The sequence below is a fragment of the Sminthopsis crassicaudata genome, chromosome 2, assembly GCF_048593235.1.
Source record: "Sminthopsis crassicaudata isolate SCR6 chromosome 2, ASM4859323v1, whole genome shotgun sequence".
NCBI lineage: Eukaryota > Metazoa > Chordata > Mammalia > Dasyuromorphia > Dasyuridae > Sminthopsis > Sminthopsis crassicaudata.
Genome location: NC_133618.1, coordinates 187,635,846 through 187,656,377, shown reverse-complemented (window position 1 = coordinate 187,656,377; position 20,532 = coordinate 187,635,846). Strand labels below are relative to the sequence as shown.

The 20,532-nt window shown below is 32.9% G+C and overlaps 1 protein-coding gene across 6 annotated transcripts in view; it reads left to right on the top strand.

Moving 5' to 3' along the window:
* The window catches only part of DLGAP2 (DLG associated protein 2), a 1,171,101-nt gene that overhangs the window by 1,127,547 nt on the left and 23,022 nt on the right, over window positions 1-20,532 (top strand). For all 6 annotated transcript variants that reach the window (XM_074287975.1, XM_074287976.1, XM_074287974.1 and 3 more), the window contains 2 exons: window positions 7,598-7,683; window positions 9,637-10,052. In XM_074287975.1, coding sequence (XP_074144076.1) covers window positions 7,598-7,683; window positions 9,637-10,052 — 502 coding nt within the window. The remainder of the gene's footprint in view (window positions 1-7,597; window positions 7,684-9,636; window positions 10,053-20,532) is intronic.

Here is a 20,532-nt window from a genome sequence, read left to right as displayed (position 1 = left end):
AAAATATAGCATATATATGAGAGTAACTTATAGTAGAAAGATGAAAAGAAGAAAATAATTTTTAAAAAGCAAGATAACTACAGTGATATCAAGACATATGAAGAACTGAGCAAGAAGAATAGCCCAGAGACTCACTTGCCATACCAAGTCAACTCTGATTCTCATTCCAAGTCATTTAAGGTCACATGGAATTCAACCCAGCCACTACTTTTGATTTGCTAAAAGCACATGATTCTGTTCATATGATTCAGAAAGTTGGCTCTGGAAGAGGGCTTGTAGGCTTCTTAGTCCAAACCCTTCATTTTACAGATGAAAAAAATTGAATTACAAAGTTATTCAAGATCATATAGATAGTAAATAGCAGAAGCAATATTTCAACTCAATCTTCTATTTCTGGGAAGATAGGTGACATAGTGGCTAGAGTATCAATCAGGAAGTCAGGAAAACCTGAGTTCAAATTTAGCCCCAGCTACTTACTCACTATATGACTCTGGGCAGGTTACTAAACTTTATTTGCTTTAGTTTCCTTGTCTGTAAAATAAGCTGGAGAAGGAAATGGCAAATCTTCCTACTATATTTGCCCATAAATCTCTTATAAAATGTCGGGAGGGAAGTGAACAGCAAGGAGAAGATGAGGTTTGACACTGAACTTCTACTCTCAAATTAATTGCTCTTGCTAGTTTTGGGAACATTCTAATAATCATCAATATTCCTACTCTACTTCTGACTGGTTAACTGAATTTCTGAGTTCTGGATCCTGCAGTGCAGCAAGAGAAAACATATATTAAGCATTAACTATATACATACATATAAGCATGGTAAGGTCCCAGATTATATCAAATTTTGATAACACATGATCATGCCTTCATAGAGTTCACAGCCTAGTTATCCACAGTTTATTTAACTTTTATGACATTTTTATGAGTGCAAATGTCATATTCAGTCATGAAAAAGGTCTATTTGTTACATGGTTATAATCATTTTGCTAGAAAATCTCAAGGAACAAAGAATCTAGAGATTTTATAGTGAACTTTATTGATTCTGTTGCCTTTAACCAGAAAATCTTAGAGAAAAAAAAAACAAAAAAACAAAATTCTGCATGGTACCATCCATGATAGACTAAGACCTAACTTATTTAAACCTCTTTTCACATTATTACAAAATAATGATCTGTTAAAAGAATGGGGAAAAGGTTGTTTTGAACATCCACATTCTGGCTATGTGACCCTAGGCAAGTCAATATTTTGCTTCATAATTTGCCTCAGGCAAATCTCTAAGACTATAAGTTGCAAATCAGATGCTGACTTGTATTGATAGAAAAAGTTTCCTACCTGAGAATTTCCTACACAAAGGAATTCATGGGTCAGATCCAAAAGCAAGAATGAGGAAAACAAACCAGAGAAACTTGAATGACCATAATTTGCCCCAAAGATAATCATTTTAGAGTTGGAATCACAAGTTCAAAGTCTGATCCAACTTATACTTGACCAAAAATGTCTTTCATAATAATTTTGACAAATGGCTTTCCAGTCTCTGTTTAAAGTCTTCCAATGTAAGAGAGAGATTTTGAAAATCTTCCTTCTTCTGATATCTTTAGGATAGTCTTCTTTAATATCTAACAATAAGTAGCTCTGCTGTTGTGTTCTACTTCCCCTCAACCAAATTTAAACTTTTCTTTTACACTGTACTAGACACTCTGCTAAGTACTGGAATTCAGTTACTATGCCTTTGACATTATACAGTTTACAGCATTATTGTCTTTGGGAAGGTGAGAAAGCCCTCAAGTGTCCTCCTAAATAGGCAAGGAGGGAAAAACATACCACCTTACCTTTCTTTGCTAGGAGTTAGAGCCATCCCTGCTATCTATCACAGCTCAAGTGATATGGTAGCAAACATGAGAGTTTATCTTCTGAGATTGTTCCCCTCAGCCACAGTTCCCAGGATAAGTTGTAATTTATGAACCATTTCCAACTAATCAATTAATATCAATTAATATTTATAAAGGAGTAAGTTATAATAAGAACAGAAAAATAAAACATTTTCCCCAGGATATAAGAATATGCCCCTACATTCCTAGAGAGAGTAGGGTCATATTAACTGGATTTCTATATAATATTGATCCCACTCACCCTATTCATGACCAGATATGGTATAGTCACTGATTAGTCTGCTATTCATCTCCTACTAGACTGAGTTCCAAAGGATTTTCTACTGGACATGAATGTTGAGCTGGCTGACCACATAACAGTCATAACATCAACACACTCCTGCACATCACAGTATCTCACTCTCCTGATCTTCTAAACCTCACAAGACTATAGTTGTATTTAATTTCCTTTACCTTAATGTAGAAAGTCTAGACATAAAAATGAAAGAAGCAATGCTAAACCATCTACTCATGGACTAAATTGTGGCCACTGCCACTCTCCACTGAGAACTGAGTTTTTACCATCTCACTTTAACATGGCAGACAAGAAAAAAAAAAAAAAAAAAAAAAAGATAACCAGTCCCTGGATGACTAGTGCCTTATGAATGCATTCCAATTCTGACTAGCCAATCAACAATCCAGTTTCTCATTTAGTTGAGAAGACTAGAAGTAGGTAAGGAATGCTTGCACCTGCTCCACAGTTCACATGGAGACTGTGTTAGCCAAAGCAGCACACTTTGTGTACTCATAAGATCTGGGCTAATTGGTCCAGCCTCTACTACAAAAGGATGGTGGATTTTAAAGCAGAAGAAGAATTTAGAGGCCCTTTAGTTTAATGGTTCTCATACTTGTGTTCTCAGTCTCTTTATATTATTAAAAATCATTGAGTTCTTTTTATGTGGGTTAAATTAATAAATATTTACTATATTAGAAATATAGTAAGGGTTTGAGAGACACCCTCCCCCAGGGTTCTCTGACCCATACTTTGAGGATCACTGTGAGTGTAATTCAATGTCTTTGTTTTGTATAAAGGTGAAATTACTTGTCCAAAGTCACAAAGATAGCATGTGGCAGACAAAGAATTCAAAAGTAAATATTTTTTAATCCAAATCCAGACCTTTTTCCATTGCATATTAAGTCCCACTTGAATAGGAGCTAAGAAGGAAGTTTGGTTGTACCTCAATTGGTGTGTCTCAGTTTTCTCTTTGATGGATTAGTCAGATCATTATTCATCGCTATCAACAATGTGTTTTAGATTGGGTGATTTTTAGCAGTTTTATAGGTCATGAATGGAGTCAGATCATTTTCCTAAGGTAGTGTTCAGAGGAGATTAAGAAGATACCAGCCCTGATTTTATTGTTGAATTTTTTTTTTTTTTTGAGGCTGGGGTTAAGTGACTTGCCCAGGGTCACACAGCTAGGAAGTGTTAAGTGTCTGAGGCCAGATTTGAACTCAGGTCCTCCTGAATTCAGGGCTGGTGCCACCTAGCTGCCCCTAGCCCTGATTTTATTGCTTGTAAATTGCCTTTGGTACAACTCTGATACTTTTAAAAGTAAACAATAATAGATGATACTGTGGAACAACTAATGTTTCCCAAGCACCACTTTCAAAGGAGCCTTGGACTATGGTAGTTCCCAAAATTTTGCTGTCCACGGCCATTATTCCTTAAAATCAATAAATTTAAAAAGTCAATTCCTCATTCTCCACCGTCTGTGGTTTCTTTCTCATTCTCTAATTCATATCCCCTCTCCTCATTCTATTCCTACCTCCTGAGCTATTGAAAGTCACTAAATTGAGGCTAAAAGAAATGGAGCAGAGTAGATTACTCAAGATAAACAATGTAGAGATTTATCAAAGCACAATGTGGTCTACTTCGGGAAATAGTAGCATTATTTATATTAGATAGTGTGATATTAAACAATGATTGTCTCTTCAGACATCCTGTCAATTTGAAGAAACAGGTCAGAATCTGTACCAAAAGTCTGTATTTGGTTCAGTCAGCCTGTCCTACCCAGTTTAAGTCAAAAACTAAGTGAAAGTTTTGTTTTGTGTTCCATGACAGATGATCAGTCATTATTCCAATTACTATCAGAATAGTCCTGTACAACAGGACAGACTAACCAATTGAAGGTACTTAAATTTCAATTCAAAGCATTCCTTCTATATTTAATGTAGCCAAAATCTTATAGTTCTTATTAGTCCATCCCCAGACAAAGAGTCAAAATAAAGAATAATTATTTTCTATCATACATTCTTTCAAATATCTTAAGAGTTGTCCTGTGAAAGAGGGATTATACTAGATTATTTGAACCTTGAAGCCATGAAAGTTGCAAAAGGAGCTAATTTAGGCTTGAGGTAAGGGAACACTCTTTGGAAGTCTTAAGTAAAGGTTGGATAAACATTTGTTATTTATATGACTAATATCTTTAAGGTCTTCAAAGCACTCTGGAAATACTGTTTCATTTGTTCCTTACAATAATCTTATGAGGTAGGTTTTATTATTATTCCAATTTTAAGAGGACCAAAAAATTAAGTGATTTGCCTATTATCACACAAATATTAAGTCTCTGAGGCAAGATTTGAACTCAGGTCTTCCTTTATGGCCAATGTTCTATCTAGCACTCCACCTAGCTATTATGTGTGTCATAGAGGGGATTCTTTTGTCAAGCATCAGGTTGGACATGATGGCCACAAAGATACTTTACAACTATGAAATCCTGTGATTTTACTGTTTCTCCTAGACAGATTTTTTTTACCTCACTTTTCTCCATTAAGATTCTACCTTCATGTTTTCTTTGAAACTATGTTGAAAATTATTATTCCAAGAAATGTTATAAAAGGAAATCTAACTTTTCAGGTCTCTGGAAGACCACTAACTCTAATTGTTCTTTGCGTGGTTGTAGGTAAACTAACAGGAAAGTCTGTAGGCCATATTTAATATTTGGTCCCTAAAGGGAATAAAAAGGATTTCTATCCAAAGCAGTGTAGTAGTCCTGTTCCTCTTAAGATTTGGAATGTAATATATATATAATAAGATTATTTTATCATATGAATATTTCTAATTTGAACTAGAGTACTGCTGTGCTCTGGTGAATGATGGCTTACCATGGCATCACCATCCCCAAATTCATGAACTATTGCTTATAGAAAAGCTATTTGGTATCTCCTCCTACTGCACATTAGTTTACAGGTCTGCAACTAAGTTTATGATGATTTATTATTCAGAGTTGGTTGAGCCTATATATACATATTCACAACTAAAAAGTCCTTAGAGATTACCTAGTTTAATCATCATGTTTTGTTTGTGAAGAATCTAAAGCTCAAAGATAGTAATTGACATAAAGTTATAAGGTTTGTAGAAAAATCATACAAATAATGAGTACCATAACTGAGATGTGAACTCAGATTTCCAAATCCTGTGACTTTTTTGGCATAAACAAATTAAGGTGCAAATTAAATGATTTCTCTTCCCACTCAGTTGCAGATAATTTTTGTTTTGGCTTGAGATATAATTATTTCTTTGATTTTTATGTTTCTATTTTTCTTTTTTCCTATTCTATTTTTTTAATAAAAATACATTTTTTAAAAAAGAACATTACTTTTTTTGCATTCATCTCCCTTTAATTCCCATTGGTACATTCATTCATTTAATAAATGCACTATGTAAAAGGTATTGAGCTAGAAAAATATAGAAACTTGAAGTTGAAATATATATTCCATTCAGAAACTATTGCTAAATTGAGATCATGTGTAAAATGATAAGCAGCTAAACTATTTGCAAATCATTTAGCTATTTAAATAATAGTCTAATTTTTTAAAATATTCCATGATATAAGGAAAAAGCTAATATCACTCACTTAATAACTAATAGAGAAATATGCATGGGAGAATTAACAGTGGAAATAAAACAAAAATCAAGAATCTTCACTATTATTCAAAAATAATTTTCCTTTTCTTTTTCTTATTTGTTTTTAAGTAATTCTGAGTTAGACTAGTCTATACATATGTATAGACAATGTAACTTCACCAAAAAAAAATTATCATGTGTGATTAGCCACAATCAATCTACATAGTTTATCATAATCTGGCAATCCAAAAGTAACTATCTCTGGCAACCACACAGCAGTCCTGAGAAATACTATGCTATATTAGAAGGAGCCCCAAACTTGGAGTCACAAAATTGAGTTTTAATCCCTGCTCTGACATTATTTCAAGCTCTTCATCTATGTTGTGGGGATAACACTATTGCCCTAATAGACAGAAGAGCAGGAAGAAGAAGCCAGTCTTGAAGATCTGGGTTCACCTCTCTCCTCTTATACTTCCTGAATTTCCCTATACCATATAAGTCCATGAATGGAACAAAATATTTATATACATATTTGTATTAGCTATCTCTAGCAGCATTGTTTGGGAGGAAGGCATTAGTTAACCTTAAAAAAAAAACTATGTATGTGTCTATGTGTTTGGGTGGGTGTATATTATTATTTCATATGTCATAGTACAATGAAGCCAAGAATTTAGTTTTAGAGGGATCATACAGTTACACCCTTAACTATTAGTTTCATATGAAAAATGTTTTGAATCTTTTTAGATTTTACTTTTTTCCATTAATTCAAGAAAGACAGACTGTTTTGGTTCAAGTTCTTTACTTTATCTTTCTTGTGGTCATTTATTATTTTGTTTATTGTTTTTTTTTTTTTAAGTGAGACTTATAGCAGATCATGACACTGGGTAATTGATACACTGTTAAGGGAAAATTCTTTAACAGGAAGCTTCTAACACCAATGAAGTTATAGGTTCAGAAACAAAATAACACTACTACAATTTCATTATGTGATACATAATGGTGATAAAATGACAGTGTTTCTATATTTGTTTTGTCAGTCATAGCTCTGATGATTGAACCTGACTAATGACTGGTCACTAAATAGTTGATAAACACTATACTCATGGCAAAGGCAAGAAAATGTGAAAAGCATACAGAAAGATCCATTCATATACATGTATGTAAAAGCATATACAATGTATATGCATACATATACATATATGTGGATGCATCTCATAAGTATATACATGTGTATATATTATATATATGGCTACATTTCATATAAATATATGTATATTGAGATGATATATTTCACATTTATGTATTATATATACGTTTTAGGATATAAAATAAAAATAACATATATAATAAAGTTATATTTCTATTATAAAGTTCATCAAACCATTTATTGGTTGTTCTCAATTATATGTTAGCTACTTACTATTAGCATATGTTGTTCACTCACACCTTATATATGACTCCTCTCATCTTATAACATATTAAGAGATTTTGGCGCTCATGTTATTAAAAAAACTGTACAATGGATTCTTATAATAATGCAATTCCAACAAAGCTTCTTCCTGACTGTACTGAACCGAGTAATTTCATTTGCATATATTTAAAAGACAGAATTGCAGAGCCAAAATGGTTATGTAAAATTTTCTGAAACACAGTAGCACAATGATTATACTCATAAAAGTGGAATTTTTTCTTTTTGTGTGATTTTATTGGGTCAAGTGCTTCACTGAATTAATAAAAAGAATATGTAATTAGTTATGATAAATGAACAAAAGGTTAACTTTTTCATGTTTAGTTCTATATTCACATCTTTTGCATTGAATTAGGTGGAAACAGCAACTGATTCTGATACGGAAAGTAGAGGTCTACGGGAATACCATTCTGTTGGAGTGCAAGTAGAAGATGAAAAACGGTAACTCAACAAAAAACAAAACAGAACTATGTTGTTTCTGAAGAGCTATGTGTTTTGAATCCATTTGTAAGCCTCTAGATCATAGTGACCACCAATAATTTGTACTGCTCATCTTCATATTTATTCTACTCAATTTAAATTATTCAAGTATGACTTAACATTTGCCCTTGCTCAACTACTGTTTCTTCAAGAGTCAAGAAAATTATTCTTCTCAAGGTAATTTAACATTTCTTAAAGTCAACAAATTGACAATTCTATATACCAAAGCTCTCTAATCAAAGAGAAGGGATAAGCCAAAAGCCCATTGATACTGGGAATATTCATGCTTGATCTTGTCACATGAGAAGAAATTAGGATTGAAAAGAAATCCAAACCCAAATCACAGTCTGAAGCAACTTTTTGGGACTGTGAAAAAAAGTATACAAAGACATAAAAGGATTGAACTACATAACTCCTTAAGTCAGTTTTTGCACTGATTTTTTTTTTATGATTTCTATAATCCTTATGCTTATTCCACCTTATAATAGGATTTCTATTATAAATGATTCCCAAATACTCTTTCATAGAAGGTCACTTAAACAAATGTCCATTTTTACCCCTAGAAAATGGGCATGCTGTATTCTATACCTCTAAGTGCTCATTGTCAACTCCTTTGCCTTTTACATAGATAAACAAATATCAAAAAAAAAAAAAAAATAGCCTTCAAGATAACCAAATATACCCAAAGCTGTTAATTCTTTCTAGATGCAGTTGTTGTAAAGTCAGTATTTCGCTTTAGTACCAAATTTTGACTACACCAAAACACACACATGTATACATATGTACTGAATCCCTTTCTTACATGTTCACTCAGAGTCCTGCAGACATGGTCAATGATGTGTGCTACATATTTGTCCAACACTCAACTTCAATCTATTTCCTACAAGTCACTTCAGCATCTGCATGGGAAACCATCTATCACTAAAAATAACTGTAATGAAAAGTTTTTAAATTATTTACATAAACAGTATGCTTTTTTCATGAACTAATTAAATCTTTGATCACCATTGATACCAAATGTATATTAAGAACAACATTTGTGGATAACAAAATATCATGTGAGACAATCATATTTTGAGATATCTGAGACTATGTGGTATAATGAAAAGAGAACTGGATATGAAGTCAAAGTACTTAGTTTTGAATTTTAGTTCTATGACTTATTCTCTAACTAATATTACGAAAATCACTTAAGTTCTATGGGCTTGTTTCCCTATCTGTAAAATAAAAATTTTGGTTGATTGTTATTGTGGTTTAGTCATGTCTGAGGCTTAATGACCCTATGGACTATAGCATGCCAATACTATTTATGGGATTTTCTGGGCAAAAATACTAGAGTGACTTGCTTCTCTAGTGTTTTAAGACAAGCAGAGCTTAAGTGACTTGCTAGGGATCACATAGTTAGCAAGTGTTTGAGGCTAGATTTAAACTGAATTCTTCTTGATTCTAGGCTCCTACTTTATCCACTGTGAAACTTAGCTCCACTCAGAGCTTGGTGCAACATGACTTTAAAATTTGTTTCTAGTTTATCACCATTTTTTATGTAAAAACCTTCACATCATTACCATATAAATAAAATTCAATAAATACTTGACTTATTTCCATCAGAAAGGTGGGTATTTTGAATGAAAGAACAAGCAGGAGCTAAATTCTAGTATTTTTAGAAGTCTTTTAATATATATTTCCTAGTTAAGAAAGTAAAATTTAAGCATAGTTGGCAATTAAGAGTTAGAAGGATATCAAATATTTAATTGATAAAATTGTAAACTTTGCTCATGTATGGTTCAGTCTTATTCATTTTGTAATACTTAGGAACTCTAGCTCAAACCTATACACATCTATTATGGGGGGGGCAGAATATGGCACAAATAGTGTGGATCAAACTTTCTGCCATTTCTCCTTTTTCTTTTCTAGGCATGGTCGGTTTAAACGTTCAAATAGTGTAACAGCTGCAGTTCAGGCTGACTTGGAACTGGAGGGCTTTCCTGGACACATTACTATGGAGGACAAAGGTCTTCAGTTTGGTTCATCATTTCAGCGACATTCAGAACCTAGCACTCCTACCCAATATGGCGCAGTAAGAACTGTACGGACACAAGGACTTTTCAGTTACCGAGAAGATTATAGGACACCAGTTGACAACTCAAATCTTCCCCCACCTGATCCTTGGTTGGAGCCATCTATTGAGACAGTAGAAACTGGCAGGATGTCACCTTGTCGACGGGATGGAACATGGTTTATGAAGCTACTACACACAGAAACAAAAAGGATGGAAGGATGGTGTAAAGAGATGGAAAGAGAAGCAGAAGAAAATGACCTCTCTGAAGAAAGTAAGGATATTTTGACACTTTTTATAATTCTTGAAACTAACATCCCTTAAAGGAAACAAAAGAAAAAAAAATACTTTCACATAGTCCTTAAAGTCTTTATATATCTATGAATAATAACGTTGTACATTAGTCTTATTTCTCTTAAGCAGAGGGGAAGACTTAAGAGAAAGTCAACATGTTGTTTGGTATCATTTTTCTAAGGTAAATAAATGGAAAGGGCCAAGGAGACAATGTGATACAATAGATTGCTAGATTTGTAGTTTGGAGACAAATAACCTACATCTTAATCTCATACTGTTACAAACTACTTGTGTAACCTCTCTGGGATAAAGTCTTTTCTTCTATAAAATGAAGGAGTTGGACAAGGTGACCTCTGTAGTCCCTTACAACTCTAAATCTATGAATTTAGGAAGTTATGGATTTTTTTTGCTAGAATTATAAGATCAATTGATTTACCTGTTCTCTTAAATTTTAACAAGATAGTAATTTAGAACATATTGATTTTTTTTTTTATTTTTAGGGTGCAAAGTTTGTAAGAAACTTATGATTATCTACATGAAGCCCAAACAACCAAATGAAAAGCAAAAGATTCAATCAATCCACTACACAATCAACAAAAGACAGGGAGTTTGCCTGTTTTTTGAGGATAGAATACATGATAGATGTGATTAGCTTGACCAAATATTTTGATATCATGTCAACATAGCCTGAATGCTCTAAACACTTTCAGAATTTTTATAAGTTTAAATTAAAGTTTCATCATGTAGAAAATTATATTAACATTTATTTTTTCCCACTTGTCTTTCAGGAAAAAAAAATTACCATCACTTTTCAAAATTCATCCTTTATTGATTATTATTTGTTAGTCTTTAACAATAATAGTTCTCTATTCATAGATTGGATTTATTATATAATATTTAAAGTTAACATCTATCCAAATTAAAATAAAATAGATCATAGCTGGTGATCTAATGCATAGGACTTGGAGTCAGGAAAAATTGAATCCAAATCTAGCTTCAAAAACTTCCTTTCAAGTCACCTAATCTCTTCTGTTAAGATGTCTCATATGTTAAATGAGAATATTCATAGCATCTATCTCATAGGGTTTTTGTGAATATAAAATGAGACATTTGGAAAGTACTTTGCAAATCTCAAAGCACTAATAAGTGCTAGCTAGTCTAATTCTATTAATTTGTACATTTAAAAATCAATAGTCTTAATTTTAAAAAATTTCACATTCTTTTTCTCATCCCAAAGAATACTAAAAGATTATGTGTCTCACCATCCACATATCATTCCATATTCTGAATCTCTGAAGTCTAACTAATCTACTTCAGAACATGTTAGTATCTATCACATTTTCTAGGTGTCTGTGATACATAATTTTAGCAACTTAGGAATGGAAGAGTCAAAATAAAGTCTAATATAATGGCCCCACATTTATGCCTTCTTGCATATAGAATACAGTGGCCTTGGGAAGCAAGAGAGCAGAGAAAGTGTTTTAACTCCTTTCTTCTTATGGATATTTTTGCTATTTTCATATTTCTTTCCTGAGATTTTTATTCCTAAGATAAAAGGAGAAGAAAACATTGTATTAAAACCATTTCTATCTTGTCTTTACATGGTCATCTAACTCTACTCATTCTTTCTGTGAGTAGAAGACAGCTGCTTAGTTTCTGGAACTGTTGTTGCCATGGCAAAGCATTTAAACCTCATTTGGATGATATGCACATGCATTTTTATAAGGGTCTAATGAATCTTAAGGTAACGTTTGCTTTCTAAATAGCATGCATTTACATGAGGTGAACTTAAAGAATAGATTTCCTGTCTTTTTATAAGATAGTTTTATCATGCATTGCATACCATTTTCTAATGTTTTAATTATAGACTTATTATGATAATTTTTTTCATTCTGTGGATTCTTTAATCTACATTACAAAAATAAAGCCACATAGATACATTAAATTGTCTACAATGATAAAAAATGGGAGTTTAAGTTGTCAATTTCAGTCATGCTTAAGAACTCTCTGTCTAGTATTTTGTTTCACAGTCTTTTAAAAACTAATCAAAGATCTGGGTATTTATAAGCCATGATCTGTTTTTCCTTTATTGTTTCTTAAGTATTTGGAGATAGCCTTAGAAATGAGAGAGAATGAAGTTAATTTACAGGAAATCCTATGGTAATTAAGTTTCTCTGTCTTGCAATACTGATGCTTTTAGGCACACAATTTTAAATCTATAGTTGCCTATATTTAGTAACATAGGAATAATGTGTGTTATATAAAATATTTAGCTTATATTTCTTTTTGTTTAAAAAAAATTAATGTCATTTGTTGGTAAAGATGCTTAACATGGGGTTTTATCTGTATTATTATTTTGATTGTCCATTTTCACATTTTTTTTAAAAATCAAGTTTTTTTTTAGGTATTGATCTAATCTTCAAGTCAAAATATTTATCAATATGTCTTTTAATCATTTAAAAAGATATAATATAACATTTTATCACTCTGAAATTAACTAACTAGAAGATTCAATTAGCCTGAATTATAGATGCCCTCTACTTTTACAGATTATACCCAAATTAGAAGAAAATAAGAGATTTAATAAAAATTTAAATTTTAAAGAATGATTTTCACCATGCATCCTGGAGGTGGTGCTGATTATATTTACTCTTCTACTTCTTAACTTAATATGGCAACGTAGTTTGATGAGAAGTGCCTTGTATCTGAAGTTATGGTCTCTGGCTTCAAGCCCCAACTTTATTACTGTCTCACTTAACATGACCTTGTACAGTCACTGAACCTGGAGATGTTTTATTAGATCATCTTCAAATTCCTCTTCAGCTCTCATAGTCTAGTATCTCCTCTATCCATCATATGCATGTGTGTATGTGTGTGTATAGACTTATACACACACACATATATAAAAAAGACTAAATTTAAATCACACAAACTGTACCATGTATATTGCCTACAATGATCTTAATTTCATGTGTTTTTTACATTTCTTAACTTCATTTTAAAAAATCACTTAGGATAAAAGTTGCTCATTGCTCTGGGTCCTTAGAAATTAAAATATTTAGTCTTCAAATGCTACATTAACTGAATGGGACATTTCCTAGTAGTTATACTAGACTTGAAATTGTGTCTAATTCTGGCCAAATCCTTCAAAACAGATTTTTGTGCCATAAGCATCTTTGCAAAAGGAAATTAGTGCAGTGTTGATCAGATCTAGATACCTGAAACTGCCTAATAATTATTTTCAAATAAGAGACACTTTTAGCTAGAATCAAGTGTAGACCTATTCATTCAAAAACTTTTCAAGACAAAAAAAGTAAACTAAAGATATAGCCCCAGGGAACATGAAGTAGATCCAACAATGAATCTAGCATCAGAAGAACTGGGTGTGAATCCTGGATCTACTGCTTGCAGTTGTGTAACACTTGTGTAACACTTGCACTTGTGTAATCACCTAGAGTTCCCTGGGACTCAGTTTACTCATTTGTAAAATGTGGTCCTGGTCTAGACAATATTATATATGTCATGCATCTACAATGAAACTATAAATTAAATGGCTTTTTAAATAAGAACTGAAATATTTAAATACATCTATCATCTTGATATGGGCGTTCCCTCCAACTATGAAGCTCAGAACCTATTCATGTCTCTTCATCTTATAAAACTCTTGTCCATAGTTTCCTGTTAGGGAGTTTACTAAACATACTATAGGCCTTCCTAATTTTTTCTTAACCTTGTAAGGAGATAAACTATAAATCATAAATTAAGAATTTTTTCAAACTTCTTTCTTTGTGAAGAGGCTGAGGCTGGTAGATCACTAGAGTCTAGAAGTTCTGAGTTTCAGACGCTGTCAGGTATCTCTACTAAGTCTGGCATTAATCCAGTGATCCCATAGAAGAGCAGAGCCAACAGTTTACCTGTGGAGAAATTAACACAGTTCAGAAATGGAGAAACCCTAGGTTTCTATATTCCATATTGGGATCATGCCTTGAGTGGATACCATACTTACACCCACAGTGAAACAAAGAGTAATCAGTCTAAAAAAAACTGTCAATTTTTCTTTTCATAAACACAATTTCTTTCCAAGTAGAAATCTAACTTCACACACACACACACACACACACACACACACACACACACACACACACACACAGTAGATAGATGCATAATGAGGAAATGTGAAGATGGAAAATGCAAATTATAAAAAGAGAAACAGAACAAAGTCAATAATCACAGCAAAATGGAAAAGAAAGAAAAGAAAAATCAAATTAAAGTATTCCTCAGGAAATTGAGCAACAACTTAACTTGTCTATTTGTCCAGGCTCTTCCATGATAGTAAGATGGGAGCCTAAAGCATTATGTTGGCTCTATCAGACCACCAAATGAATGACTTTGAAGGAAGTTTAGTACAGAGATGATGGGGAAAAGTCCATAATTAGAGAACATTCCCAAAAAATTCCTTCCCCTCAAAAAGAAACATTAATTCAAAGGACAATTCAAATGGTAGGTTACATATAATTAACTTAGAAATCTTGAGAATATAACAAATATTTCCATAAAATTTCACAGCAAATCCATATCAAGTCAGAAATTGCTGAAAAGGAGAAATTGTAGTAGCTGAATAAGTTTATCAGATAGTTTTATAAATCAACAGTAAGAGTTAAATTTGTTCTTTAGATTTTATATTCTTATTGTTATCAGCCTCTGTCTTTACTTCTTGAAAGGATAGTTGTCTAAAATGAGGCAAAATTAGGATTGTACAGTTGAAAGGAATAAATTGAATTTTTGTTTCCAAAATCTTTGCAATTATAGGAAGCTATTTATACTGCAGGTATCATTCATTATCATTCCAAGGAATAGCAAAAGCTTTTTTGCTATTAACAACTGTATCAGTAGCAATACTCTTTAACATTTATCATCATCAATATAATATCCAATCTATACTATTCATAATTACTCTTTAATCCACTAAAAAGATAGCAGGATATTACCCATCTATTAGTATGGTGCTAAAGATTATTAATTGAAGTACTTTATATTAATACTTTTGTTGAATTCTATTTAAGACGAATATGAATAGTGGGGATTAAAACTTCCAATTCTATAAAAACTGATTGACTTCTTTAATTATAGTTTAAGACAGTATGCATTCAGAAAAGGGAAATGTACTAATTAATTACAACAGTATATTTCTTCCTTGATAAGTTGATTAGAACAAGCCTCTCCTTAAACTAATTCATAAATCATTCCTATTATTGGGAGTTTACAAAGAGGAGTGTTCTATGAAGGAACCAAAAGGTAATCTTTATTGTAGTGAGACTATCATCAAAATATTGTATTTGTTTTTAGGTATCAAAATTTGAGAAACAACATGGTATAGTAAAAAAAAAAAAAAAGGAACCTTGGATTTTGTCCTTGAATCTCAGTTTGGATATTTACTGCCTTTATGCCATTACAGATATTATTTAGAATAATTCTATCATAGAGTTTTTTACTAAAAGGAATCCTAAAGTTTTTTTTAGTAAACCCAATACCTAAATATTATTATTGTTGTTGTAATTGCTATCTTCCTACTCAATGATAATCTAATTCCTCAAATGCAACATTATTAAAATATAAATCATCATATTCCTACCCTTTTCTAAACTATTATTACTATCCATCTAGTCAGTCACTCAGCTTCACAACCCTAATGTTATCCTCAACTCCTCTCTCTCAATCAATTGTCAGCCTTGCAGTTTCCACCACCATCTCTTATCTCTTATCTATGTCTCTTTCTACATTATCATTAAGGCTCTTGCATTCCATCATAGGATCATAGACTTAGATCTGTAAAGGACCTCAAAGGTTAGTCCAAACCTTAGCTTTGGATCACTCCCACCATTTGCCAATTCTACTCTTACACATATGCTGCTGAATGAAGATGGAGAAAATCATGCAACTATTCCGATTGGATCCACTCCAAATTTGTTACACAACTTCAGCTGGGACACAATTATTGCTAGGCAATCCTACTATATCTCCTTTATCACTTCACAACTTCACTCTCTACAATAGCTCTTCTAAACCTTTTCATTCCTTCCCAAATCTTCCAAAGCTCACTTAACCTTACCTTTTCCCTAAGAACCTTGCCTCATGTTATAGGGGGAAAAAATCAAGATTATTGCTGTGAGCTCCCTCTTCTCTCCTCTTACTTTTCTCTAATTATTAAAGTGCCTTCTGTCATTGAATTTTAATTCCTGTTTCACATAATGAAGTGCCCTAACTCCTCACAAATACTAAATCCTCTATTTGATCAAGTTGATCCCATTCTATCCCATCTCTTCCAACAGAAAGTCCTTTCTGTCATTCTCACTTTTTCACTTATTTTCAATCTTTTCCTATCTACTGCCTATAAATATGCCCATGTTTCCTTCATTCTAAGAAAAAAAAAATCCTCACTTGATCTCTGCTGTTCTAGCCTTTCTTCTCTTTTTTGTTAAATTCAAAAAGACCATCCATAATATATGCCTTCCACTTTTTCTCTTCTCACTCTTTTCTGAACCCTTTACAATTTGACTTCCAGCCCTATCATTCCACTAAAATTGCTCTCTGCCATTATTAATGACCTTAGATTCCAAATCCAATGACCTTTCCTCTATCCTCATTCTCCTTCTATTTAGCCTTTGACATTATTGCTCACTCTGTCTTCCTAAATATTCTCTTCTCTGTAGATTTTCAAGACACTACTTTTTTCTCCTACTTTTCTGACCACTCCTTCTCTGTCTCTTTTGCTGGATCTTCTTCTAGATCACACCCTCTATCCAAACCAAAAGTTTGGTCCTGGGCCCTCTATCTTTTCCCTCTATACTTCTTCATTGGGTGATCAGCTCCCATGCATCTCATTTTAATATCTCTACTGATGATTTTCCATTCTACCCATCTTGCCCTAATAATTCTGCTGACTTATTTTCAACCTCTTATTTTCAACGGTCTTTCATATATCTCAAACTGGATATCTAGTAGACATCCTAAATTCAATATGTCCAAAACTGAACTCATTATCTTTCCCCTAAGCCCTCTCCCCACCTCCTACTTTTCCTATTACTGTAGAAGGCAATACTATCATCTCAGTCCCATAAATTCACAACTTAGAAATCATCCTGTACTCTACAGTCTCTTTTACCCTCCATAGCCAAACTTAACAAAGGCTGCCCATTTCATCTTTGCAACATCTCTCAAATGTGCCCCTTCCCCTCCTCTGATACTGCTAGCCCCCTGATTCAGGCCTTTGTCGCTTCATGCCTACTAATTGCCTCCTGGTAGGTCTGCCTGCCTCAAGTTTCTCCCCATTCTAATCTATCCTCCATTTAGCTAGGAAAATTATTTTCCAACCATGGCACACAATAGGTCCCTATTGTCTCCTGAATCAAAAACAAAATGTTGTTTGACATTCATATCCTACCCCCCCTTTCCAATCTTCTTATATCTTACTTACCAACATGTACTCTTTGATCCAGTGTCAATAACCTCTGATACTGTTCTTTGAAAGAGACACTCCATCTCCTGGCCCCAGAATTTTCTCTGATTGTCCTTTATACCTGAGTCTTTCTCCTCTATTGTGATTACTATCTTTCCTGGCTTCTTTAAAGTGTCATCTAAAATCTCATCTTTTGCTGGAAGCTTTCCCCATCCCCTCTTAATTTTTAATTTCCCTCTATTAGTTATTTGTTATTTAACATGTATATAGCTTAATTTACATATATGATTGTATGTTGTTTCCCCATTAGAATGTAAGGTCCTTAAGGACCTTTTTGTCTTGTCTTTTCCCTTTTTTGTCTTGTCTTTTCCCCTCTTTTTTTAATCCCCAGTGCTTAGCAGAACAGTGTCTTGAACATAGTATGCACTTAATAAGTATTTATTCATTGATGGTCTAAACCTTTCATTTTACATATTAGAAACTGAATTCAGATAATCTGTGATCTCTCAGATTGATTAGTGCAATACTCTCCTAATTAGTCTCTATATTTCAGTCTCTCTCTCTCCACTCTTATATAAGAACCAAAGTAGTGGTAATTAATTTAAAGGACAGAACCATGACTCTGATAAAAAGTGGCATATTAGACAGAACACAGGGACTGAAGTTAAGAAGATGATTTCAAATCTAGCCTCATACTCATTAGTATTTAACTCTAGGAAAGTTATATAATCTGTTTGCCTCAGTTTCCTCATCTGTAAAATGAAAATAATAATACTTACCATACAAAGCTGTTGTGAGATTCAAATGAGATAATATTTGTATTTACTGAGAATAATGTCAGGAACATAAAGGCACTATATATAAACATTAGCTATCATTATTAGTTATATATTTTCTACATGAAGTAAGTCCTCCTTCCACCTCTTCCTAGTTCTTCCCTTTCTTACCCTGCCAAAATTTTTATTTTGTGTTTATTTGACATATATCTATTTTACTAAATGTCTTCTCTGATAGAACATAAATTTCTTAAGATTAGAGGGCTATTGAATGTTTGCCTTTGCATCCTCAATGACTGGCAAAGGGCTCAACATACAAAATTCTAATAAATGTAGATTAAATCATTGAAAAACACTAGTAGAGAAAAGGCAGCTACTCCTGAATAAAGGCAAAAGAAGAAGCAGCAAAATAATACATAGATTCTGATATGCTACTGTGAAGGCCGGGCTAGCTCCTCTGAAGGGCTCAGAATAAGTTCTTGTCAGGATAAGCAAAAGTCCTTGCCCCATGTTATGGGCGCCAAAATGTAAAGTTCTGATCGTCTCCCGGTTGTAATCCTTCTCTGGGAGAAGGTTTCTTTTCTCTGTGAATCTTTTACTCTGTCCTCTTCTTTCCCTCCAAAAGTATGGGATTACTGGATTTGTGAATACATGGGATATCTTCTCCTTGACCCAATCCAGAACTGACTTTCCAGACTCTAACTTCTTCTTTTATCCTCCCAGAGAATGGGTGTGGAATAACTCAGGGGCTTATGGGAAAAATACTTCAACCAATGAACTTGCTCCTCCCCAGAAGTTCAAAGCGGTAAAACTCCCCTTAAAGGCCGGAACCAAAAGGTGTGGACTAGAGAATTGTTAAGTACCGACTTAGCTCTTAGTAAGAACCTAACATGCTACAATAAAAATCTGTATTGTGTCATCTTCTGACTTATATGTTATGCAAAACTCACAGACCCCTATGAGCATTATTGAAAATTTAGTAAATGTCTTTATTGATAAATGCTCAAGAAACTGAGTTCTTTAATTTAGAATTTAGAGGCTAAAAAAACTTAATTCTATTCTGTCCTAATATTATGTGAATATAAGTTTTCTTCACCTCCACAGAGGAAAATAAGGGGGGATGTGGAGACTATCAAATACAGTATGACAGCTTTTAGTTAAATATAAGAAATCTGAATCTGATGCTACTCAGAGATGTTTATTATTTCTTTCTAACACTATATTCAAGAAATGAGATAAATGCTGCTTCTCTAGATTATGGAATATAGTTTTATATAAAAATAAGGGTATAATCATGATGGTCTACTGTGATTTTGTCAAAAATTCTAGATTCTGTTATGTTATTAAAATTTTTTAAAGCAAATTTGAGCCCATTTTTCCATTTATGAGCATAAATCATACATTCCAGGAGTTTAAAGTAAGACTAGCAGACATTTTAGCCATCCCATCATCCAAGGAAAAAACCCTTTCTACAAAATGACCACTAAATGACCATCATGCCTCTGCATAAATTCTTCTTGTGATAGAAGGATCTTCTAATTTTGCTAGAAGATCTGGTATATTGGTGTTTAGAATCAGATACCCTGAATTTTAATTTTATATATGTGTGTGTGTGTATGTGTGTGTGTATGTATATATGTATAAATTTCTCAGTATCTCAGTTTTCTCATATGAAAAGTGAAAGCATTGGACTATATAACTTCTGATGTTCTTTCTAGTTCTTCCAGATGTATAAGCAGCTCAAAATTTTAGAAGCTCTTATATGAAGCCAAATTTTTTCTTTTAGCATATTCCTACTTTATACTAGTTATGCCCTCTGGAACTTCCTTAAATAAATCTAATATTTCTTTTGCAGAATAACCCTTCTAGCTCTCAGGTGCCCCTAGTTCTCCTTCCTTCAAGCTAAACATCTCTAGATCTTTCAATCATTTCTTATCATGTACACAGAGACAATCCTTCTCATAAGTTTAGGTGTGCATTTTCCAACCTTTGTATGTGTAAGTGCAACAAAAGCATGTAAAGCCACATTGAATTTAGAACACTTAAAAAGAGTTAGAAAATGGCATGGTTTAAAAGGTTCTAGATTTGGAGTCACAGGGCCTAGATTCTAATCCTGATTAGGGTATTATGTGACACTGGGCAATATTAGTCTCTGAAAAGAGAGTACTGGACTGTTTTAGTACAAAGGAAGAGAGAAAATAAAACAAGCCAGCATGAATGTGGGTTCA